Source organism: Eriocheir sinensis, unplaced genomic scaffold (genome assembly GCF_024679095.1).
Source record: "Eriocheir sinensis breed Jianghai 21 unplaced genomic scaffold, ASM2467909v1 Scaffold379, whole genome shotgun sequence".
Lineage (NCBI taxonomy): Eukaryota > Metazoa > Arthropoda > Malacostraca > Decapoda > Varunidae > Eriocheir > Eriocheir sinensis.
Genome location: NW_026111697.1, coordinates 223,841 through 250,218, shown reverse-complemented (window position 1 = coordinate 250,218; position 26,378 = coordinate 223,841). Strand labels below are relative to the sequence as shown.

General features: G+C 42.3%; 1 protein-coding gene across 22 annotated transcripts in view; it reads left to right on the top strand.

Annotated features, from left to right (window-relative positions):
* Positions 1-26,378, top strand: part of LOC126991994 (zinc finger protein 98-like) — a 67,352-nt gene that overhangs the window by 12,740 nt on the left and 28,234 nt on the right. For 12 of the 22 annotated variants that reach the window (XM_050850651.1, XM_050850649.1, XM_050850655.1 and 9 more), the window contains one exon: positions 1,472-1,669. The exons of 2 other annotated variants lie outside the window; for them this stretch is intronic. Coding sequence is in view for 1 of the 20 variants with exons in the window: in XM_050850660.1 (XP_050706617.1) it covers positions 2,188-3,267 (1,080 nt within the window). In the remaining 19 variants the exon portion in view is untranslated. Of the gene's footprint in view, positions 1-1,471; positions 5,822-13,773; positions 13,865-14,733; positions 20,207-26,378 lie in introns of those variants that run through there. 8 more of the 22 variants (XM_050850652.1, XM_050850642.1, XM_050850659.1 and 5 more) reach the window with 6 other exon arrangements.

Genomic DNA, 26,378 nt, shown 5'->3' with positions numbered 1-26,378 from the left:
GGCTGGGCAGGATGCAGGGTGGCAGGGTCTGCCGTCTGTCGGCTAGTAGCTGTGGTGGGAGGGGCGGCAGACAATATCGCCCACCAGTCACCCTCAAAGGTCCGAGTTGCCTGGCGAAGAAAGTGCGCACCACGACTAGTTGTGTCGTAGGAAGAAACAAGTGCCTAGACACCTCCGAAGAAACTTGGTTGTGCGAGGCGCTCAGGTTGTGCGGGTGGGGCGGGCGTTGCGCTCGGGTGTGGCTGGGTGCTGACTTGAAGCTCACAGGAGCAGGAAGATCACGCGCTGCCTCAGCAGAACGCTAGGTACGCTTCACTGTCTCTGCCCTCACACACTGTCACTGAAGTTATGGTTGAGAGAGATATAACAATTGAGTAGTTCAATAACCACGCTGCACACCATTTATGTTAAGATTTTTAGTGTTATTTTAACGTGGTTAATGACGAGGCGGCCACCAGCCACCATTTTATGTTATGTTATATTAGAGAAAGATAACACCTATATAACACTTCGGAGTAGTTCGTAACCACGCTGCACACTATTTACGTTAAGGCTTTTAAGTGTTATTTTTAACGTGGTTTGTGTTAAGTGTTGTGTTTTAATGTTTAAGGCGCGAACTGTTATCTCACGTCAGGTCTGGTGTACCGTTGCCTGCTTTCACAAGTTGATTGTAGTAGGTGAGATAACACAATAGCCTTTTAGTTGGCCGAGCAGTAGCCGTTATAAGTTCACTTTAGTTCACTTTAGTTCTCTCCTCACAGGGCAATGCCAATACAAAATGTAATTTTAACTATATTAACAGTTGTACACAAAGTTTACAGTTTACGTTAGCGAGTCGCACGATTTGAGAGCCAGCCACACCACAGGGCGCGGGGCGGCGGAGCACCGCTCGCCTGCCCGTCACCTGTCTTCTCTTGGCTTCTCCCCCATCTTCGCGTTGCTCGCTCGTTTTATTTGCTTGTTAGATCGTCCGGAAGGGTGTGGGTTCCGGTTGATGACTGTTGATGAAAGTCATCATTTGCTGATTCTTGCGTTAGCTCAGCATGTGTTCCCACGGCCATCAGCTCTGACGTGTTCCATAACATCCTGGCAAAGGCACTGAGCCTGTGCTTAAACACACAGCCACACACTCACATGTACATTATAATATACACATTACACGAGGGAGCGGGAGGGTGGGAAAAAAAGGGGGGGGGACATTGCCATTATTTTTATATTATTATTACTGTTGCTGCTCAAGTGCATGCATGACTATGTTTGTTTTATGGCTTAAATCTAGGTGTATTCAGTGGTGGCGTTTCAAAATTGTTGCCCGCGGCTGTGCCCGGATATGCCGTGAGCCACGCTCTCTGCCCGGCCGTATCGGAGGGGTTGATGAGCAGCTTTTCAGTGATATAAACTGTTTGTTAAGGGGGTGTGCCGGTACCTTGAAAGAACAAGTCATTGCATTAACACATCTCTTACAAACCAGGTAGTGGTGTCCACCATGCTGGGAGGAGGACAGCGCTAAGTGACGGCACCCGCCTCTGTGTGTGTGTGTGTGTCCTGACGTCCACCGCTGGTGCTGAAGTGAGGGTCTGAGGTGGGCAGCACAGGGCCAGAAGACAGCACCCGACTCTGTGCGTGTGTGTCCTGACGTCCACCGCTGGTGCTGAAGTGAGGGTCTGAGGTGGGCAGCACAGGGCCAGAAGACAGCACCCAACTCTGTGTGTGTGTGTCCTGACGTGCACCGCTGGCGTTGGTGCTGAAGTGAGGTTCTGAGGTGGGCAGCACAGGGCCAGGAGACAGCACCCGACTGTGTGTGTGTGTGTCCTGACGTCCACTGCTGGTGCTGGTGCTGAAGTGAGGGTCTGAGACACTTGCTGTGCTCAGCACTCACTGTCCTTGCTCCTTGGTGCATCCTTCCCTTCACCTGCTTGCTTGGTCCCTGAGTAGCGGTGAGGAAGACTTGCTGCCCCCTCGGCTGCAAGGCCGGGCAGCAGCCTGAGTGGCCAGGAGCAGCAGAGCAGACTGCCACTGGTGTGAGGATCAGGGGCGATCAGAAGAACCACCACCACCACCACCCTGCTGCTGCTGCCTTCTCCAGCCATAAGGAAAGGGAAAGTTTGAGTGGAAGGACTGTGAGGCAGTTTGGGACTGAGAGCAAGTTCATCAGACACAGCCTTGCACACACTGCTGAGGGAAAGCATGAGTGCCAGGAGTGTGAGGAAAGACTCCCTGGGAAGGGTGACCTCAACAAAAGCACCCACGCACTCGGGTGAAAGAAATCATGAATCTCAAGGTTGTAGGAAAAGATTGGGTGGGAAGGATCACCTCAACACACACACCCTTACACACTCTGGAGGAAAAAAACATGGATGTGAAGTTTGTGGGAAAAGTTTCCATCTGAAGGGTGACCTCAAGAGACACATCCTTACACACACTGGTGAAAGAAACCATAAATGTGAAGTTTGTGGGAAAAAGTTCAGTTTGAAGTGTAACCTCAAGAAACACACCCTTACACACACTGGTGAAAGAAAACATAAATGTGAAGTTTGTGGGAAAAGCTTCACTCAGAAGGGTAACCTCAAGAAACACACCCTTACACACACTGGTGAAAGGAACCATAAATGTGAAGTTTGTGGGAAAAGATTTAATCGGAATGATAGCCTCCAGACACACATCCTTACACACACTGGTGAAAAAAACCATGAGTGTGAAGTTTGTGGGAAAAGATTCACTCAGAAGGGTGACCTCAAGAAACACACCCTTACACACACTGGTGAAAGAAACCATAAATGTGAAGTTTGTGGGAAAGGATTCACTCAGAAGGGTAGCCTCCAGACACACACCCTTACACACACTGGTGAAAGAAAACATAAATGTGAACTTTGTGGGAAAAGATTCACTCAGAAGGGTGACCTCAAGAAACACACCATTACACACACTGGTGAAAGGAACCATAAATGTGAAGTTTGTGGGAAAAGATTCACTCATAAGGGTAGCCTCCAGAGACACACCCTTACACACACTGGTGAAAGGAACCATAAATGTGAAGTTTGTGGGAAAAGATTCACTCAGAAGGGTAGCCTCCAGACACACACCCTTACACACACTGGTGAAAAAAACCATGAGTGTGAAGTTTGTGGGAAAAGATTCCTTGTGAAGTCATGGCTGAAGAGACATGGCATAAGACACTGTGGCCACAAAGGGTTCCAGTGTGATGCTTGTGGCAAGCGATTTATGACAAGAGGTGAGATTGCGAGACACGTGAAGATTCACCTCTGAGGTGTTGTGTTGTGCTGCTGTGTGTGGGAGAGAGCAGGTGCTGGATGGGGCGTTGTCTTGCATGGAGAACAGAACACATGGCCCAGATAGGGAATCAAAGGCAGGTTGCAGAGTGTCTGCAATTTTGAAAATTCAAGAAGAAAGTGTGTGTGTGTGTGTGTGTGTGTGTGTGTGTGTGTGTGTGTGTGTGTGTGTGTGTGTGTGTGTGTTTACCTAATTGTAATTTTACAAGGCCTGGGCTTACGCTCGTGTGGTCCCGTCTCCATATCTGTATTTGTCCAGCTTTTCCTTAAAGTTGTGCACACTCTTTGCTGATACTACATCCTCACTTAGTCTGTTCCAAACCTCTATGTTTCTTTGCAGGAAGCTATATTTTTTTACGTCTCAAGCATCTTCCTTTTCTCAATTTATTACTGTGTCCTCGTGTGTTGCTGGTGTTTCTTCCTTCTCTTCGTAGCAACTCCACATTATCTGCTTCTTCCATTTTATTCCACAATTTGTAAATTAGTATTAGGTCTCCCTTTCTTCTTTGTTCCAGTGTTGGCAGGTCCATTTCCCTTAACCTTTCTTCATATGACAATCCCTCCAGTTCTGGAACCATCTTTGTTGCCATCCTTTGTATTCTTTCTAGTTTTTTCTCGTGTTTCTTCTCATGCGGAGACCACACAGTTTCTGCATATTCCAGCTTTGGTCTAACCATAGTGGTAATCATCTTTTTCATCATATCTTTATCCATGTAGTGGAATGCTATTCCTATATATCTCACCATTCTATACATATCTCAGAATATCATATTTACATGACTCTCTGACTTGATTATTTTGTATTATCACTCCCAGATCTCTCTTCTTGAACTTTTAATATTTCTCCATCTCCCATTCTACATGTCCATTTTGGTCTCCCTTCACTCTTTCCCATTTCCATTACATGACATTTCTTCACATTGAACTTCGTCTCCCATTTCTTACTCCAGTCCCAAATCTTATTCAGGTCCTCTTGCAGAATTTCAGTCTTTACTATTTCTTATGTGTCTCAGTAGTTTTGCATTGTCTGCAAACAAGCTCATGTAACTCTTTACTTTCTTCGGCATGTCATTTATATATACTAGGAAAAGTATTGGTGACAGTACTGATCCATGGGGCACTTCACTATCTACATTTCTCCATTCCGATTTCATGTCCTTTACCACTGTTCTCATTTCTCTTCCCTTTAAGTAACTTTACAACCAGTTTTTCATCCCTTTCAATCCTCCTCTATTTTCCAGCTTCCATAATAGTCTTGCATGTGGATTTTTGTTGAAAACCTTCTTCAAGTCCAAATACATGCAACCTACCCACCCGTCCCTCTCCTGTGTTATGTCCGTCACTCTCGAGTAAAAGCTCAATAAGTTTGTTACACATGAATGCCCTTGTCTAAAGCCATACTGTTTTTCTGTAATTATATTGTGTTTTACATTTTTTTTTTTTCGTGTGTGTGTGTGTGTGTGCGTGCATGTGTGTGTGTATGTATGTGTGTGTGTGTGTGTGTGTGTGTGTGTGTGTGTGTTACTTGTACCCACACCAGGGGTTGGTGGCCTGGTTTGCCTGACACCCTTCATGCTGGGTGTGGAGCTCTTCCCCAGGCACTGTTGGCAAAGTGTTCTGGGTCTGGGTGTGCCTGGCAAGGGCCATTACTTGAAATGTTTGGGGCAGACACGGGAAGGTTTTGTTCCTCTCCATCCCACACTTCTTTTTACATTTGTTTCCCATGATTGTTGTCTCCTTGGCTGTGTCGTCTGGGGTGGAAGTGTTGCCCTGCCCTTCAGCCTGTTCATACATGGCTGTCTGTCTATAGTTTCTTCCATGAATAAGACAAAGTCGCCAGGAGCACATGTGTGTGCCGGCATGTTCTTCACATCAGCATTTCACATTCCAAGTCCCCGCGCTGAGTCACGTGGTGTGTTCGTGCGTCTGGCACAAGGAGACTCTAATATAGCCTCCTTGGTCTGGCAGCAACCCGGCCATTTAGCGGGTATCAGACTCATTATATATGTATATTTTTATTACAAAAAACAGGTGATGTCACTTCTGACTTTGTGAGCTCTCATGTTTATCCATTTCCCTATGTTTCATGGAGGCATAACTTGCATTATTATGTTCACTTTGACTGGGGCCAGAGCTGTTGTGAGTGTCTGTTAAGCTGGAAACTCCCTCCTTTGTGCGAATCATGAGCCACAGAAATGTTACCAGTGTATTTACCTAGTTGTATTTACCTAGTCGTAATTTTACAGGGCCTGGGCTTACGCTCGTGTGGTCCCGTCTCCGTATCTATAATTATCCAGCTTTTCCTTGAAACTTTGCACACTCTTCGCCGATACTATTTCTTCACTTAATCTGTTCCAAACCTCTATATTTCTTTGTGGGAAGCTATATTTCTTTATGTCTCTTGAGCATCTTCCCTTAATCAACTTTTTACTATGTCCTCTAGTATTCCTGCTGGAAGGTTCTTCTCTTAGTAGCAATTTCTCATTATCTACTTCTTCCATTTTACTCAATACCCTATATATTTGTATTAGGTCTCCTCTTTCTCTTCTTTGTTCTAGTGTTGGCAAGTCCATTTCATATGTCAGTCCCTCCAGTTCTGGAACCATTTTTGTTGCCATCCTCTGTATTCTTTCTAGTTTTTTATGTGTTTCTTCATGTGTGGAGACCACACTGTTTCCGCGTATTCTAGTTTAGGTCTGATCATAGTAGTTATTAATTTTCCATCATTTCTTTGTCCATGTAGTGGAATGCTATGCCTATATTTCTCACCATGTTATATGTATCACCAAAGATCTGATTTATATGACTTCCTGGTTGCATATAATCTTGCATTATTACTCCCAGGTCTCTCTCTTCATTTACTTTCTTTAATATTTCACGATCTCCCATTTTATATGTCCATTTTGGTCTTTCTACACTTTTTCCCAATTCCATAACATGACATGTTTTAAAGATTGATGGTGTGGGAGGAAAACTGCTTAGTGCAATAAAGTCTTTCTATGAAGATGCATCTGCATGTGTCAAAATTACTGGAGAAACAAGTGAACATTTTGAGATAAAAGTAGGCTTAAGACAAGGGTGCGTCATGTCACCATGGTTATTCAATATTTATATGGATGGTGTTATTAGAGAAATTACAGGCAAAGTTGAAGAAGTTGGAGTAAGACTGTTCGATGAGGGAAGGAAGTGGGTAGTGAATTCGATACTGTTTGCTGATGACACGGTGCTCATTGCAGAAAATGAAAATGACCTACAGAATTTGGTCAGTGTTTTTGATAGTGTCTGGAACAGGAGAAAGCTGAAAGTAAATGTCAACAAAAGTAAAGTGATGGTTTGTGAGCGAAGTAGAAGTGAGGGTGTAGATTTTATATGCCCATATAGAGTGGGAATTAGATGTGAAAAAGAATGCAAAATAGTTTTGAATGGTGAAGAAATGGAGGAGGTCAATGATTTTTTTTTTTTTTTTTTTTTTTTTTTTTTTTTTTTTTTTTTACGTCGTTGCCTGTTGCGCCGGTAGGCATCTTCCTGGTGGGGCCTGATGGTCGGCCCAAGGCTTCTTCCAGGTGGGGCCTGATGGTCAGCCCAGCCCGTTCTGGCGCAGGCGAGTGTTTATAGTGGCGCCGTCTTGCATTGGCTCATGCTGCCCCCCGGAGCTCATTCTTGATTCGCTTGGACGGCTTCCTCTAGAGTCCGGGTTGATGGGTGGTCTTCAGGACAGCATGTGGGTAGTTTTAAGCCACTCGGCGGTGACTGAAAAATCCGAGTGGTAGCGTGAGGATTCGAACCCGCGTCGTCCATCATGCGGTGAATGTGGGCCCAGTACGCTACGAGTTCGGCCACCGCCTAGGATCAGTTATGTGTAAGCATGGTGGTATGGAGGGTGAGATAAGAGAAAGGGCATTGCAAGGAAGAAGGGTGGTAGGGTCTTTGGGACGAATCATGAATGGCAGAAGTGTGAGCATGGAGGTAGAGAGGGATTTGAGAAATACAATAATAGTACCAACCCTCACATATGCAAGTGAAATGTGGGCCTGGAATGAAAGTCAGAGGTCTAGAGTGCAGGCAGTGGAAATGAGTTATTTGATGAGTGCTTGTGGTGTGAGTAGAATGGATGGAATGAGTAATGAAAGTGTGTACGAGCATTTTGGAATGTGTCACAGGGGTGAAGGGAAGAAGTGTGGAGTGATGTAAGAAGTGAAGTGACAGACTTTAAAGTGGTCTGGCCACATGGAGCGAATGGAGGAGAGTAAGATGACCAGAAGGGTGTATGTGAGTGAGATAGAGGGAGGGAATGCTAGAGGACGACCTCCAGTGAAATAGAGGGATAGGGTGCAAGAGTACGTTAGGGAGAGGGGGAAAGATCTTTGAGAAACTTTGAGCAGGCAAGGAGGGAGTGTCTGGATAGAGAAAGTTGGAAGCTTTTCTGCCGTGGCCATCCCCTGGTGGGAGCTCCAAGAAGCAGGTGTCGATGAAATGATGATGATGATGGATACTATTGGGATGTAAGCAAGTGTTGTTGTGTCTTGGATGTTGTTGTACTACCTATCTGTCCCTCATGCACCTTATATATGCTGGAAGCTACGTGAGGTGGAGCTGGAGACTGCCGTCAGAGCGTTTCGTAATTGGCGCCTGAACGAGGCACTATGTACTGTACAATGTACAATTACAATGTTTACATGACTCATTTGTTACATTTATAGATTTATAGTTTTAGATGGTGTATGGTGGCTTGAATGGGGGTTACTTTTGTGGTTTTGTGCCATGGTAGGTTTTGTTTGTGTATTTTGTGTGGTGTGATGGCAGCGAAGTGGTGACGTAGGCGGCAGGGATGGCGGTGTTCACTGAGGTCACCCGAGGCTTGTGGTCAGCACGTTTGGCCGCCACGTTCCTGGACGTGACGGTGAGCCTGTACCGTGGTTATACGTGCCTGTTAGTGCGTCTTTGGAAAGGACTGGGAGCCAGCCTTGGCAACCCAGGAGCCTGCTCATTGAGGTCTAGGACAAAAGATAATCTTGGTGAGTAGTCAACCCACGGCCGTCAGCAGTGGTGCTGCTGGTTTTGTATGTTTCCGTTCAAACCAATGCCATTGTGATATATATCGTTGCTGCGTCATTTACGAACTGGCGTTACGTTATATGTCCGCCTACTTGCCAGATTGTTTAGCCAAGAGTGTATAGGAAAATTGTTTGCAGAAACAACTGACTCCTGTCAGCTGATTAAGATGAGGAATAAAGAACATCCGACATGGGGAGTTTCAGTTGATCCAGTAAGAGCAGAGGCTCCTACATATATATTGCCTTCGTACATACCGTACTAGTAAGATTGTACTGTGATTTTGTACCTGATAGCAGAGCACATGGGAGTCCCTAATTGGAAGGGCTGAGGTGGGGCCACGCCTTCCTAACCACACTTACCCAGTGACCAAGCCTCTGAAGTCAGGGCTCAGGTCAAGTCAGGGTTGGAGGGAAACGGCCATTGTGACACCGCCTTTCTAAGGTAGCGCGCGTGATGCCAACGGTAGGTAGGCAGACGGGGCGATAATGCGCGAAAGTTTGGATGGTAAGAATTTAGGACTAAGCACGAAACTCAAGGATCATGAAATTCGGACAGCGCAAAACTCAGGAGCTCGGGGGTACTGTAGCATAAACACAATGTGGAATGCACATGTGAAACGCCAGAATTTACTCCTTACTACACTCCCACTCGACCTCTGCGTGTAACGAAACACACGAGAAATTAATCCAGACAAGGAAAGGTTTTGCCACTCCTTAACCAGTCGGTCAAAGAGGTGCCCCCCTCGCAGAGTGAGTTATGGGAGGCTCGCCCATCAGGCAAGTCGCTGCACTACACTTGCCGCACCTTATATACTTTTGTTTGCTTACAAGCAGCGCCGCCTCACCGCCGCCACACCGACACTCCAGTCATTCAAGACAAAACACAACGGAAAGAAACAGACACAAGCGATGAAAATGTAGAGCAAACACAGTAACGTGTGTAAGGGCACTGCGAAGAGCACACTTCCACTGTTCACCAGCCCTGCCGTCCTCAACAAGGCCTTCTAAAGGGAAGGCCTGTGTATGAAGTCGTGACGTCAGAGAGGCGGGCGGTCCTTCTACGCTCTCCGCCTGCTCCACAAACACACACACACACACACACACACACACACTCTCTCTCTCACACACACACACACACACACACACACACACACACTCTCTCTCTCTCTCTCTCTCTCTCTCTCTCTCTCTCTCTCTCTCTCTCTCTCTCTCTCTCTCTCTCACACACACACACACACACACACACACACACACTCTCTCTCTCTCTCTCTCTCTCTCTCTCTCTCTCTCTCTCTCTCTCTCTCTCTCTCTCTCTCTCTCTCTCTCTCTCTCTCTCTCTCTCACACACACACACACATACACACACACACACTCACTCACTCACTCATTCACTCACTCAACCGACCCATTAGTCTTACTTCAATTGTAGGTAAGCTACTCGAAAGCATAATTAGACAAAATTGTGAGTTACCACAAAATAATAAAAAAATAAGGTCTCTCCATCCAGTTCTGCTACACGTCCACTGTAGCTTATTCTCGAATATTATTTCCAGCAGTGTTAATTATTAATTTAGCCTTAAATTACCTCCTTCATTGTAAAATATTAGCATTGATAGTAAAACATATTAGAGTTGTGATACTACTTTTATTATAGATAACACGAGGTACAAGGAAAGTGGCAATGACAGTGACAGACAGTAATCCAAACAGACCAAAATGCGTCCCAATATTTTATTACTAATAATGTTAATAATAATAATAATGATATTAATAATAATAATAATAACAATAATAATGATAATAATAATAATAATAATAATAATAATAATAATATTAATAATAATAATATAATGATAATAATAATAAAATAATGATAATAATAATAATAATGAAATCAATAATAATAATAATAATAATAATAATAATGATAATAATAATAACAATAATTAGTGTAGCATTAATGACATTTGTCGTAAGAATTGCTATAATAATAACTTATTACAGGAAATATGTGCCTAAAATATGTGGTAATGATGCTGACACTCTCAATAATACTAATACATAATATTACAATTACAATAATAATAATAATAATAATAATAATAATAATAATAATAATAATAATAATAACAATAATAATAATAGTAACAATAATGATAGTAATAATAATAATAACACAAGAATGCTCCTACTCCTACTACAATTTCTACTACTATTACAACTATTATTGCCACCACTGTCACTGCTACTATTATTACTATATCAGATAATAGTGCTGATTATGACAAAATTATTACTACTACCACCACAACCACTATTACTACCACTGCTACTACTACTACTACTACTACTTTTCTTTATATGGCCTCCATCCATTAGTTATTACTACTACTATTACCACTAATAATAACAATAATAATAATAATAATAATAATAATAATAATAATAGTACGCTCGATTTCCTCCGGACGAAAGTGAAGTTCACACACCTGTAAGGTAGAAGGAATTGTAGATATTTATGTAATACAACGGAATCATATATATATATATATATATATATATATATATATATATATATATATATATATATATATATATATATATATATATATATATATATATATATATATATATATATATATATATATATATATATATATATATATATATATATATATATATATATATATATATATATATATATATATATATATATATATATATATATATATATATATATATATATATATATATATATATATATATATATATATATATATATATATATATATATATATATATATATATATATATATATATATATATATATATATATATATATATGTGTGTGAGTCAAAATGAATAGATAAGGCTATTGAAAATGACTAAAGAAAACTGAGTATACGGGACATATGGCTGGGTAACTCAATTAAAATGTGGGTGTCTTTTATTTCAGCTTTTTTTTTTTTGTTTTTTTGTTAGAAAGCTGATGCTTGAATTTTTATCAGGACCTTAGTAACAATATTCATAACAGTAGTGCCATTAAAAAATAGCCATCCTCCTTCCGAGTATAAGAACATACAGGAGAGCCATTGTTTTCATCAGCTTCCCGCCACGTTGATAATAACAATTAGATTCCAATACTTCTCCAATGTCTTGTGAGTTACAACAAAAGTAGCCTGATTAAATCCACAGTGTAGCCGGACAGAGAAAGATACATATAACATATACGAATAATCTGATATACTTACTTTGGTATGGTTTGTGGGACAAGTTTCCTGGCGGTGAATGGCCCGCCCGGACCCATGGGGCCAGCAGCTCTGGATTTTTCGGGAAGGAGAAGCCTCAGAAGACACTAACACGAGAATCACTATCATAATTTCCTCTGCAGAGAGGCACGGAACACTTCCTCGGAATTTCCTTCCCTTCCCAATCCCATACGTTCCTTCCTTTCCCTTCCTATTCCATCCCATACTTTCCTTCCCTTCCCATTCCATAATTCCATTCCATCCTATACTTTATATCCCTACCAGTCTCACCCCATCCCATCCTATCCCTTCCCTTTTCTTACCTTTCATTGCCTTCTTTTCCCTTCCCTTTCCTTTCCATCCTTTTCTACCCCTTTCCTTTCCTTCCTTTCTCTTCCCATCCCATACCACCCTTTCCTTTCCTTTCCTTTAGTTTTGTTTCGTCTCCTTCCTCTTCCCTTCCCATCCCATCCCATGCTTCCTTTCCCTTCCCTTCCTGTAATTTCGTTTCCTTTCCTAACATTCCCTTCCCTTACCTTCCCATTCCGTTCCTTCGCTTACTCTCCCATCTTTTCCCTTCCCTTCCCTTTCGTTTCTCTTCCGTTCTTTTCCCTGTAAACACTGAATCAGTAGCTCGAGGAATCCAGTTATCTTTCGTTTGAACATGTCAATGATAAGTAAAAGTAATGTTTTTTTCTTTAAATTGACGGTATGCCACTTCCTTATGATCACAGGTAGGTTGACTAATTGATACATACACACTTGGGTTGAACGATAGACAAGTAAACGAACCTTCGATACCCAGAAAGGAGCTTCTAAAGTGAAGATCCGCCGTTAGCAGGGTTGCCATATACCCAGAAAAGTCTGGATTTCTCCAGAATTTTGTTGCTATTGCCAGAATTCCAGAATTTTGACGAATATATCCAGATTTTTCATGCTTAGCCAGAAAGAATCCCTTAAAACTTCTAAACTTCCAGAATTTACTGTTTAGTGATTAACTGATTACGTTCAGACGGTTCAGTAAATAATCAGATTACCATATACATCATTGAGTTTCAACTACTTCGTGTATAAAATAAATACGGACAGTAGCTGTTGAGTTGAAAATTAAAGTCTTGAACAGAAACATTACCCGTACGCTTCTCGTCAAGGTCCCGTACGCTTCTCGTCAAGACCGTGCAGCGGTGCCAGATTGTCCTACTCACACTCATATGTTTGCCGATTTCAGAGCCAAAACCAGTCTCCTCCTACCCAATAACTGACTTCATATATAGTTACCGTTAAAATGGTTAATTATCGTTGTTTCTTGGCAATAGTTCTGGGTCAGAAGCCGGTAAATACATGTCTCCCGTCCCCACCCAGCTTCTCTCTCTCTCTCTCTCTCTCTCAGGGAACCTTCCAGAGGACTGGTTAATTGGAGTTATTATCCCTATTTATAGAAATGCAGGGGAAGTAGAGGACGATAATCTGGCAATGGTGTCACGACGGCAGTCAGTCGCCACTCACGAGTCACGGCAGTACTGTCTCCAAGGTGCCGCAGGAGGAGCTACACAGTAGGGATTTTGAGTGAAATATACAGAATTACGGTGTGCTTCGAGGGACTGGCAGCGGGATCCGTGGTGGTAGAGGCTGGTAACATCGCGGAGGTGTGTTTGATGATTGAGAGGAACTGCTACGATTTTGAAGTCACCCGTTCAATGACCAGTAAAATGAACTTTGATATGTACAAGTCGAAGGATCCAGAAGATATGTAAGGTAAGAAAAATTATACCTCTATAATATGTACTGTACTGTGTAGCCTATTCCAAATCTCTCTCTCTCTCTCTCTCTCTCTCTCTCTCTCTCTCTCTCTCTCTCTCTCTCTCTCTCTCTCTCTCTCTCTCTCTCTCTCTCTCTCTCTCTCTCTCTCTCTCTCTCTCTGTGTGTGTGTGTGTGTGTGTGTGTGTGTGTGTGTGTATATATATATATATATATATATATATATATATATATATATATATATATATATATATATATATATATATATATATATATATATATATATATATATATATATATATATATATACATATATATATATATCCAGAATTTCCAGGACATATCCAGAATTTTTTGCGCTTGTTTCCCAGAAAAGTGCTGTCAGTCATAATGGCAACGCTGGCCGTTAGTGACCCACATGCCTTTAGACAGTGAGGGTGTGCCGCTGTCTCTCATTAGTATTGTTGCATTTTCACGCTCATTTCACTCACTAATCACCTGTCACGTCTACCAGGTAACTTGTAACCCTTTGACTTTATTGTGAGAGTGGAAGGAAGGCCGAGTGAGACTGGAAAAGCGTTTAAAATTGATATGAATTGCGACCTGCGAGAGGAAGAGAGTGGATGGGAGGTATAGCAAGAAATGGCGAATCTCATTTTTAGTTATTTTTCCGTGTGTTTGTGGCCCACGGGTGTCTTTGGGTACAGGAACACATCTCACTGCCCCTGAGTACCCGGTAACAGCCTGGCATTGAGATAAAGACGAAGGCCCGTACCTACAAAGCAATCCTAGGGTTGGCTCCTGCGGGTAGATGTAGATGTAGATGTGGAGCTATTGCCTTTGCAACGGCAGCTCCTAGTGTTCTCTCGGTCTTGATTTATTCTTCTGTCACTGCTGTTACTATCATTGTAGCTTGTTGTTCTTTTTGTTGTCTTCTCTTTTCCCGTAATAACCACATTCTGTGTATATTGTCCTTATTTTTCTCTGCGTCGGTAAAGAGGAGGCATCCAAGCGGCGCGATATGTTCTCCTGCAGCAGCTGGCAGCGGCAGCGGCGGCGCCTGCACTGCCCGGCGCACGCCCTGGTACCCCGGGCAACACAACAGGAAGTGCTGGAGGTTCTCCTCCGCCCCGCACATGATGCATGTTATGTCTTCATTGTAGAATCTTTTCCTATCATTGAGTGTTAGGTTATTTGTTCTGGCTCTATAGAGTGTAACTGATGATGGTGTATTGTCGTATATAAGTTCTTCACATTTTATTTCAGGCTTGTATATTTTATATAATTCAAGGCTTAATTCTTTTACTTTGGACTTCTTGTTTCCATTCTTCTGTGTCCCAGCTCCTCAGCTTTTCCTTAATTTCTTCTTTCTTTAATTTTCCAATATCTCTCAGAGTTAGCTTGGAGCATTCTAAGTACTTATTGATGTTTTTTATCCAATTTTGCTGATTTCCTTTTGCCATTTTATATACTTCTTTTAACAAGTTGTTTCTGTTATCTTCCTCTCTTGTTAGATTTTCCTGTGTTGTTGTGGTGTATGCGTCTATGATAGATTTCAGATATAGTAATTTACCCTCCATTATTCTCTTCTTCATGCTTGAAGCTCCAACTTCACCTCGCAGCGTGCAGGTTTGGGCGAATCTTGGTGCTCCCAATATATGCCTGTACACACTGTTTTGAATGATCTGTAGTTGTTGGATATCTCTTTCAGTAAAATTTATAACATTTGCTCCATATAGAATTGAGGGTAGGCACACACTTTTCCAATAGGCTTTCCCTACGGTGATTTTATGACAGCTTTTCGCTGTGATTGAGTATGTAAGATTGGCCAGCTTTTGTGCCTTCTCTATCATAATTTTCTTTTGTTTAGTAAAGATATTTCTGTTGTTTAGTAGAGTTAGGCCCAGATATTTGATTTCTTCACAGACTTGTATGTTTTCTATCTGTTGTGGACTATTTTCTAAGTTATAGTTGATGATCTTGCTCTTATTTTTATTTATCTCCAGTCCACATTCTCTACTTATTTCTGTTAATAGTCTAATGCTGTGTTGTGCCTCGTCTATACTGTGAGACAGTAGTAGGCCATCATCAGCAAAGAACAGGCTATTTATGTGAATGTTGGTGTTATTGAAGCCTCTGCCTTCCTCCAGTTTCATCATAATGGCATAAGTAATAAGTTTAAATAATGTGGTGGAGCCGGTACACCCTTGCCTTATACCACTTGTGACTGGTATCTCTGTTTGTCTGTCTTCTGTCAATTTTATCAGGGTGTTATCCTCTTTATAGATGTTGGCTATTGTGTTTATTATTGTGGGGTGCATCATGGTTTCCACGATCTTTTCCCTCTTTATGGAGTCAAAGGCCTTGGTATAGTCAATGGATGTCACAATCAGAGCTTTGTGGTTTGTATAGCTGTCTTCTATGCAGTATTGCAATATGAGAAGGTTATCTTCAATTCTTGCACCTTTGCTGAATCCTGCTTGGGCTTCATTTACTTCATTACTGCTTCTTAGGTGGTCTTCTATTTTGTCTTTCAGTATTGCCATAAATATTTTGTAGGTGTAATTTGTCAATGCTATTGGGCGCAAATCTTTTGCTGTTGGTTTAGCAGTTTTTGGTATCATTTTTGTATGAGATGTTCTCCATTCCTTTGGTATGTTGCCAGTTTCTAGGATCTCATTAAAGCAGTTCAACATTATTTCCATGCAGTCTGGTTTGTGGACCAGTGCCTTGTAAAATTCTGGCTTGCATTTATCAGGTCCAGCCGCCTTTTTATTCTTCAGTTGTTTTAGGACTTTTGTTAGCTCTTCCCTGGATATTTGTACAGTCATCATGGGTCTTATTTCCTTGTGGACAATGCAGGCCATATCCATGTGCTCTCGTAGTGGCTCGGGCACCGTGTAGTCTGGAGCTGCCTGAACAATATGTCCTCTGGTGTCATAATTCTCAGTGTAGGGCTTTCTTGTTTCATCCTTCCACAGTTCCATCATTTTATTTTCATGTTTCTGGTAGACTGTCTTCCAAAACACTTTTATATCTTTCTCTGCTTCGTCTTCTGATATGGCTTGCTTGTGTTCATTAAATAGTTTTAGCTCTCCTTTTTTGTGCACTTTTCCTTGCAATTTTCTTATATAGTCCCACAGTTTAGTTTTGTCTCCATTTTCTTTTATTTCCTTGGTCACCTTTTTCTCATGTTTGTATATTTCGTTTTTTATCAGCATTTGCACTTTACATTTCTGTTCAATATACTTTTCTTTCAGTCTGTTCCGTTCTTCATCAGTCTCAGCTTTTCTTCTGGCCCTATTGAACTTCTTCCTCATCTGGATTTGCTTTCTTATCTCTTCATTTATCCAAGGTGCTTCTTTAGCTGTCTTGCTAGATTTTACTCTGAATGTTCTCTTTAATATGTTATCGGCACATTTCACAATAGCATTATTCAACTCACTTATATTGTTTACAGATCTACTTTGTGCAATGTTTTCCATTTCCTGTGCATATTTTTCCAGGCACTCTGCTTTTGTACTGTAATACTCTATTTTTTCCCATTTAGTTTTCCTGAATTTATTGTTTCTCTCTTTCACTACCTTAAAGTTTATTTCTATCAGGTTGTGGTCCGATATGTCAACTTTCTCCTGTTCTTGGTCTATTTTCATGCTTGTGTATATATCAAAGAACTTGTTATTACATAGAGCATAGTCTATCACACTTTTCTGCTCGTTTCGGCTCCATGTGTACATCCCTTCACATTGCAAGTCATCATTTAGCATTATCATACTGTTATTTCCCATCCACTCAAGAATCATTTTTCCATTTCTGTTTATAGGCTGGTCCCCTAGAAATCCTACGTGACCATTAAAGTCTCCCGGCAGTATCAAAGTTTCTTCTTCATACTTCTCAATAAGATTACTTAATTCTAATTGCACTGAATTCTGTCTTCCTTTATCCGACAGTGAAACATATACTAAAATAATAATAAGATTTGTACTTTGTATCCGTGCCTCTAAAACTAGAATATCTTTATTTATAGTTTTCTTTTGAACAGCTTGGATATCTTCTGTGTCTTTAAACATAACTAGCAGTCCACCTCCTTTCTGTTCATCTTTTCCTCTCATACTATCATATTTTTTCAAGTGACCACTAATTTGCACTTTATCATACACTAGTTGTGTCTCTGTTATGCATATTATGTCCAGGTCATTTTCTATTAATCTTTCTAATTCAAGCATCTTTGGTGTAGTGAGTCCTTGCACATTAAGTAACTTAATAGTACTTACATTATGGTCAATCTTGTCCCCAGAAAGTCAGTCTCTACCTGTGTTACCTAGTCCTGCACCCTGATTCTGTTGTCCTCTCACCAACTGTCCCCTTCTTATGTACCATCCTTGCTCTCCAGCATCTCTTTTTTGCTTCAGCTCATTTCTTAGATTCCAGTTTTCTTCTCTTTCCTTCTTGGTCATGTCTGGAACAATCCTCATTTTCTTGTATGTAATGTTTGGGTCATCCTTAAGCATTCTTGCACTTCCCATTATTTTCCATTTTTGGTGGTGATTTCCAAGTTTTACAAGCATCGATCGGCCGAATTTTGTTTTCTTCTCGTCTTCCCAGTCTCACCACATCTACTACCTCATAGTCTTCTAGTTTCAGCTTGTTTCTTATCAGTCTATCACATTGTTGGGTGTCATTTATGGCACTGTCATTCTCTGATTCTGGCACATTGTAGATGACTATGTTGTTCTTCCTCCTCTCTTTATCTGCCTCTTCCTTCCTAACTTCTTCAAATTTCCTCATAACTTCATTTACTATTTCTTCCTTGTCTTGTTCTCTTTCTTTCATCTTAGCATCCTGCATCCTGAGCTTTTCCTCAAGCTGGTCTAGCCTGTTCATGACTCTTTCTAAAACTCCTGTCATTTTCTCCATGGTTTGGGGTGTGTTCCCCGGCTCACTTCTCTTTTCAAGATCTTTTATCCTCTCCTCAAGCTCATTTATCTTCTTTGAGTATGCATCTATCTGTTTCTTGCAATCTCTACAATAGAAGGGCAGGGTGTTCTCCTCTCCTTCTTCTTGCTCCTGTAGTGCTAGGTATAGTTTACTACTTATTTTCTCACATGCAATATGGAACCATTTATTACACTTGGCAAATCCTAGGGCCAGTTGATCATTTTTTACTTCTAAAATACATTTGCCACAGATGTGGCTCTTTCGGTTGCTGGCGGTGTTCTGGGAGCCTGATTCCATATCTTGAGGATTTTCATCACATTCCTTACAGATTTGAAGGGCATTCACTGCTTTGAAGGTTCCACATCCCTTGCACTTCTTTTTCCTGTAGATGTAGATGTAGATGTAGATGTAGATGTGGAGCTATTGCCTTTGCAACGGCAGCTCCTAGTGTTCTCTCGGTCTTGATTTATTCTTCTGTCACTGCTGTTACTATCATTGTAGCTTGTTGTTCTTTTTGTTGTCTTCTCTTTTCCCGTAATAACCACATTCTGTGTATATTGTCCTTATTTTTCTCTGCGTCGGTAAAGAGGAGGCATCCAAGCGGCGCGATATGTTCTCCTGCAGCAGCTGGCAGCGGCAGCGGCGGCGCCTGCACTTCCTTGTAGAATCTTGATCTTCTTCTTCTTCTTCTTTTGACCTGTGCCGCTTTGTATCGCTTCTTAGGTCCTCCTAATTCTCTCGTTCCTCTTTTCTTCTTTTTCACTTCTACGCACTTTTCTTTTCAGTATACATCACTTTCTTAAGCACTTCATCCTGAAACTTAGGTTTTCTGTCCCAGGCAGGTGTAAATTAAGCCGCCTTAAGCTCCCTTAACCGTAACAGTAACCGTTACTCAGCACGCTCACATGAATATGCCGCGTACGATATATTTCCAATTGTTTAAATCAAACATATATTGAAAAAAAAAAAAAAAAAACGTCGCAAGCGGAGAAAAAACGTAAGATTTTCAACTTACGCCGTAAGACTTGAAAATCACCGAAATTTTGTAAGACGCGCAAAAAACGTAAGACTTGACAGTATGTGACAGTGGTATGCGAGTCAGGTGGGTACGTGAACAGAGAGGGAGGGAGGCGCTTCTTTGAGTGGAAGGTGACTGACAGGAACAGTGAGGGTCTAGAATGGGGTGTGAGAAAGTGGAAGAGAGGTCTGAGAAGGTGGAAACATGCGATGGAGCGAAAGAGCACTTTGGAGTGGTACAGGGAAAAGGAAGCCCCGCAGTGTGTCAGCTGGTATGATGGAAGCCTGGGTGGTGATCTTCTCTTCCAAGCTCGGGCGCAGTGTATGAATGTGAATGCAAGAAACTACAGGTGGCCTGAGTCCCGCAGCAAAGTGTGTCAGATGTGTGACAGGGGTGTGGATGAAACTGTCGTGCATGTGATACTGGTGTGTGGGAGGTACCAGAGAGAAAGGACGGAGATGATGAGGGTGGCACTGAGTGAGGTGGGCTGGGATGTGAATGGGAGGATTGCAAGAACAGAGAGGGAATGGATGTTGCTGCTGCTGCTGGGACTGAGTGATGAAGCAAATGAGAGAATTACAGAAGCCATGAGGAGTTTTCTGGAAAAGATGTGGTGTGCAAGAAATAGGGAATTGGAAGATTTGTAATGGATATATACTGCTTGTGTTGTTTTATTTTTACAGGTTGTGCCGATACGAAGGCCTGACTCTCCAACGGGTCACCTGTACAGCAAGAGCAAGAGCAAGGAGAGAGTAAACACAGTCTCGTGTGTATCCCCGAGAACACAATCAACGACTCCTGATAACAACTACCACTGACGGGGCTCTAGAGGCTGTGGGCCCACAGCCTAACTAGCCCCATAAAACACCCACGAAGAAGAAGACCAAGAAGAAGGAGAAGGTAGGGAAGGGAAGGGAGAGACACGGAGGGACGAAAGGAAAGGGAGAGACACGGAGGGAGGAAAGGGAAGGGAAGGGAGAGACACGGAGGGAGGAAAGGGAAGGGAAGGGAGAGACACGAAGGGACGAAAGAAGGGAAGGGAAGGGAGGAGGTACAGGGAGGAAGGAATACATAGGAATACATAGGAAGAACATACACCAGAAGACCTATCGGTCTATGGCGAGGGTGTCTGTTTACTACCCCTACTACCAGTAATCTACGTGTGGTAGAACAGGACAGAAAAGATGAAGGCTCCTCGCCACCCACCTCTCCCTCCGGCAACGTGCCGGCAGGAAATAGTTAGAAGAGAACACCATGTACCTTTAAGAAAGAAAGGGAGATGGAAATTTTACAGTAAAGAGAGAAATAGGAGGAAATTACTACCCTTAACTTACACTACTGGTAACCCAAGCTGTGGGGGAAAATGACTTCATTACATAAGAACACAGAAACACAGGGAGACTGGAAGAGGCCGGGTGGCCTACGCAGGGCAGCCCCAGGATCCCCCCTAATACTCACGATGGGTGAGGTGTAGTTTCAGGGGCACAGGTGGAGGCTTGATTCTCGTTTTACCGGCGGTACTAGGCACGGCACCAGTAACCTGTCGCCTTACTGCACCCACACCTCACTCCACCTGTCATGCGGACATTAACTGTTGCTTTACTCTATTGTTAACTTACGCTACTTGCAATCTAGGTTGTGGGGGAGAATAATATGGATTTAAGTTGAGGTCTTGCTGCAATCTGTCTGAAAACATGCGAAGAAGGGTCAGTATAATCTTATATCCCTGAAGTACTTATCCAATGAAGACTTGAAGCTATTGATAACTAACTACTAACTGATAACTAACTAACTACTGACGGTGGGAGTCTATTACAGTGATCGACGACTCTATTATTGAAAACACTTCTGCGCACCAATGTGTTACATCGGTTTCCCTTTAACTTCATACCGTTGCTGCGTGTTATTGTGTTGGTGTCTCTCTGAAATAGACTATCTGGGTTAATATTGTTGAATCCATTAAGGATTTTGAACACTTCAATTAAGTCCCCTCTTATCCTTCGCTTTTTTAGGGAAAAACGCTCGTCATATGGCAAGTTTCGGAGTGCTGGAATTTGTTTCGTTGCTCGTCGCTGTATCTTTTCTAGCAAAACTTGATCTTTGACATAGTTCGGTGACCAGAACTGAATGGCGTATTCTAGGTGTGGTCTTACAAATGCTAACTATTATCTCTTCATAAGTTCGGGTGATTTATAATCAAAGTTTCTTGAGATTAATCCTAACATCATATTGGCTTTTTTACTCGCTGCAGAACATTGATCACTCATTTTAACCCGAGAACGTCGGCAGACCCTTTTCTGGGCTTTCACGAGTCGTGGCTGTGGTACGGTGGACCCTAAAATGGGCTCACTATAAAACCCATAATTCGAGCTAGTTGTAAGCGGTGGTGGCATAGAGCAACTCACCATACATGCCCTGGGTCACAGCGGTGGGTGAGTGATCTTGAGACAGGCTTTTTTGTCATAGTTGGTGCTGTAAGGTTATGGCAGACTGAATTAGCTATCCACACAGTAATCACTTGTCAAATTCTCTAAAGTAGACAACAAGCGACTCTCGGCTAGATGCCACGCGTCACAAGACTGTTTATTTTGTAACAAACACCACCCAAAAAATATGAAGTTTGAGCAAAAGTAAATATTTTTAACAGCTTTATGGTTATGAGAGGCGACTCTGATGTAATGCTCCATGCTCTTTTCTTAGTGTCAAAATGCAGTGTCATTTTGCCGTTTCTCGGCCACTTCTCGGCTTTCCTATAGCCGAAGCCCACGGGTTAAGAGTGTTACTGATAATGACACAAAGATCTTTTTCTTGTTTTACTTCGCTGAGCTCATGTCCTTGAATCTGATATTTAAAGTTAGGATTTTTTTCACCTATGTGCATTACTTTACATTTATCTACGTTAAAACTCATTTGCCATTTTTCGCTCCAGTCAGCAAGTCTTAGTAAGTCTGATTGAATATTCTCGCAACTTTGACTGTTCATTACCGTACCTCCTAATTTGGTGTCGTCAGCGAATTTGGCTACTTTTGATAGGATATCAGTTTCTAAGTCGTTCACGTAAATTATGAATAGTGTTGGCCCCAGGACCGAACCTTGGGGCACGCCACTGGTGACGGGTTGCCAATCCGATGCTTCACCATTAAGAACTACACGTTGTTCTCTGTTGGTGAGCCAGTCATGAATCCACGCACATAGATGGTCGTTAATACCGTGGGAACTCAGTTTAGAAATAAGCCTAACGTGAGGAACTTTATCAAACGCTTTCTGAAAATCTAGGTAAATTACGTCATATGGGCTTCGGGCGTCCCAACAAAGGGAAGGGAAGGGAGGAGGTACAGGGAGGAAGGGAAGGGAATGGAGGAGGTACAGGGAAGAAGGGAAGGGAAGGGAGGAGGTACAGGGAGGAAGGGAAGTGCAGGGAGGAGCCACAGGGTGGAAGGGAAGGGAAGGGAGGAGGTACAGGGAGGAAGGGAAGGGAAAGGAGGAGGTACAGGGAGGAAGGGGAGGGAAGGGAGGAAGGGAAGGGAAGGGAGGAGGTACAGGGAGGAAGAGAAGGGGAGGGAGCATAGCTGGGCGTTATCGTGATAAGTTATCGAGATACTTTATTGCTGATAACAAAATCGGGTTATTGGCCATCCGCTACTTATTTAAATATGCATCGGTATCTTCGTTACTTTTGTAACCAAACTAGCGATAATTGCTACTTTTTTCCGCCTCTCAGAAAAAAAAGTTCTCCCTACTGCGCATGCGTGGTCCGGTGTTGTATGAATAAACTTCAGGGTATGAAATATCTTTGGTGAAGAGATGTCATACTTAGATCATCAATATTAAAACACTAGGTTATTTTTTTATGTTAAACTAAAAAATCACTATATCAAAGAGAAAAATCATTTAACTTAGCCCCCAAAATGATTATTCACTGCCTCAAATTTAATATTCCATATTCGTTTGTGAGCATGACATGATATTGAAGCACCCGGTGTTGTGTTATTTGGTGTCCCATCGTCAAAAGCTGGCGCTTTTGCTTACAAACACTGGTCTCTCGTGAACTGCGCATGTTCAGACCAGTAAGCGTAGCCCTGTACAGTCTCACAAAGCTTTTTAACACATTAAGAGTTGCTCGAAGGCTGAATCATACATACAGTACCACCATCCTTGCTGTTTCTAGAACGACACTCTGTACATATAAATACAACTTGTACAGAGTTTCGTTCTAGAAACAGCGAGGATGGCGGTAGTGGTACTGTATGTCTGATTCAGCCTTCCACCAACTCTTAATTACGGTTAAAAAGCTTTGCGAGACTGTACAGGTCTACGCTTCTGGGCTGAGCATGTGCAGTTCACGACAGACCAGCGTTTGTAAACAAAAGCGCCAGCTTTTGACGGTGGGGTCGCCAAATAACACAACACCAGTTCAGGCGTTTCTGATATTACCGTCCATATGTAGGCTACGTGTCAACGTGTGGTTTTCAGGTTTTGTAAGTTTTCTAAAATACAGATAATGAAAATTTGAATTCATCTATGTTTTTCTATTTGAAATATCAATATAGTATCGTTTTAGCCTATCGGACTTATCGCTAGCTAGTATCGGAATTGTGGATTTATATAGGGCATTGGTTATCGGTTATCGCCTATATTTGTGTCTCCAGTTAACGAATATCGGTTATCACTGATAAGGGAAGGGAGGAGGTACAGGCTGGAAGGGAAGGGAAGGGAGGAGGTACAGTGAGGAAGAGAAGGGAAGGGAGGAGGTACAGGGAGGAAGGGAAGGGAGGAAGAGAAGGGAAGGGAGGAAGGGAAGGGAAGGGAGGAGCTACAAGGGATAATATTGTTACGCCAGGGGGTATATTTTTGGGGGTATTTGTGTTATTTGTGTGTGGGGGTGCTAGTTTGGGGCACGGACTGGTGATGGCCGGCGGCGTGAGGTGCATCGCGGCGGCCGTGCCGGGAGCCGCCGGCCGTGCCGCGGGGTAGTAGAGAGAGAGCCCAGCTGCCAGAGACGAGAGACATGCGCGCTGCCCCTGTGTGCCTTGCCCGCTTTTGTGAGCCCTGTGCTGTGTCCGTGCCCCCCTCTGAGTACTTGGAGTTACTGTGCATTGTCAACCAGTGTTCTGTATGTGTTGGAGCTGTTAAGTAAAGTGGAAATCCTGCACTGTGAGCCTCTTTGCCCGGCCTTGTCCGCTCGTGGTGTGTTGGCGTGGTATGTCTTGCTGTTCTTGTTCACGGCCAGTTGTGTGGTGGTCTGGGGTTGAGGCACACTGCCTGCCTGTGCTTGGAGTCCGGTGTACGGGCCGGTGGTGTAACAATATTGACAATAGCGTAGCCACATCTGGCAAAGTTAATTCTTACAACATGAATTTCTTTTTTGTCCCTGAAAGCAGTGCAGCAACAAGTTAGTGACTTCCGGAAAAGAGAAAGAAAATTGACACAATGATGTAAAAATGTTAATGGAACTAAAGCACGACGTAGCACACCCATATGCGGCGGCGGTTCAGGTGGTGTTGCGAGAAATACCTCCTCGCAGAAATACCTACCTACCTAGTTGTGAAATACAGGGAAAGAGCCATACTAGGCTTGTGCTGTCCCGCCTCCATAACGCTTATTATCCAGTTTGGCTTTAAATTCATGAATCGTTTTTGCACACACAGTCTCCTCGACAAGTCCGTTCCATGTTGTTATGCTTCTGTATGGAAAAATGTGTGTGTGTGTGTGTAGTGGGGTCGAGGGGGGCGATGCCCCCTCGTTAGAGAATAGGTTATGTAAAATTCGGTTGAAGTAGCTAAAATCTGCTCCCCCCCCCCGAAAAAAAAGAAAAAACGATTTCCCACTCGTCCCCCGAGTTGAACCTCTGCGAGCTATTTTGCGGTGGCGGCGACGGGTGCAAAATGGCATTGAAAAGTCAATTATTTAGTGATTTCCGTAGAAAAATACTATCCATGATAAACAGCAGCATATTTTGTCCAGAAATTAGCAGTCAGCATCTTGAAATTAGTTGGCTACCCTTTGGTCAATATTCCCTGGTACAGAGAGGAAGGGAAGGGAGGACGTACAGGGAGGAAGGGAAGAGAAGGGAAAGGAAGGGAGGAGGTACAGAGAGGAAGGGAAGGGAAGAGAGAAGGTACAGGTACAGGATAGATCTTCCTATACTCCATGCATTTAGCATCACTCTTATTAGATGTATCGAGGCCATACCTCCCTACTATGTACCATACTGAGAGAGAGAGAGAAATACCATTTGCATCGTATTTTTGCTTAAACAAGTTGTACAGCCTAAACAGTTGCCATTAGACAAAGACTGTCTTAATGTAATTTGTTTGTCTTGTAAAGTAGAGTAATTTGCAACCATCCTGAAGTCTCTACCATGATATTCAGATCAGGAACAAAGGTTGGATTCCAGTTAATTACAGGATGTTTAAATAAGAAAAATTCATTGGAATCCAGTCATTGTTCCTAATCTGAATATCATGGTAGGGACTTCGGGATGGTTGCAAATTACTCTACTTTACAAGACAAACAAATTACATTAAGACAGTCTTTGTCTAATGGCAACTGTTTAGGCTGTACAACTTGTTTAAGCAAAAATACGATGCAAATGGTATTTTCATGACAGCATGCATAACTATGACTGTTTTTATAGGTCAAATAGTTAACATTAGCCCAATGTTGTCTGAATATAAATTGTTTGTCTTGTATTTTAGAGTAATTTGCAACCATCCTGATGTCTCTACCTTTATTTTCAGATCAGGACCAAAGGCTGGATCAATTTTCGTATTTAAGCATCCTGTAACTTTAAAACGAAGGCGTTAAACACAAATTGCCATAGATGAAAAAGTGCTTAGAGTTGCTTTTCCTATCACTTAACGTGTAGGGAATACTATTTTATACATACCAAGAAGCCTTTTTTTTATATTATTTCGTAAACGTGCACATATAACTGGTTAAGCTCCTTGAGACTAGCTTCTATGCAATATTACGAAAGTGTACGATATCTGATGGTGGCCCACGGACTAATAGGTAACATTACGTCAATGTGATCCTAAGAAAAGATTTACTACAAAAATTTATCCTGTAT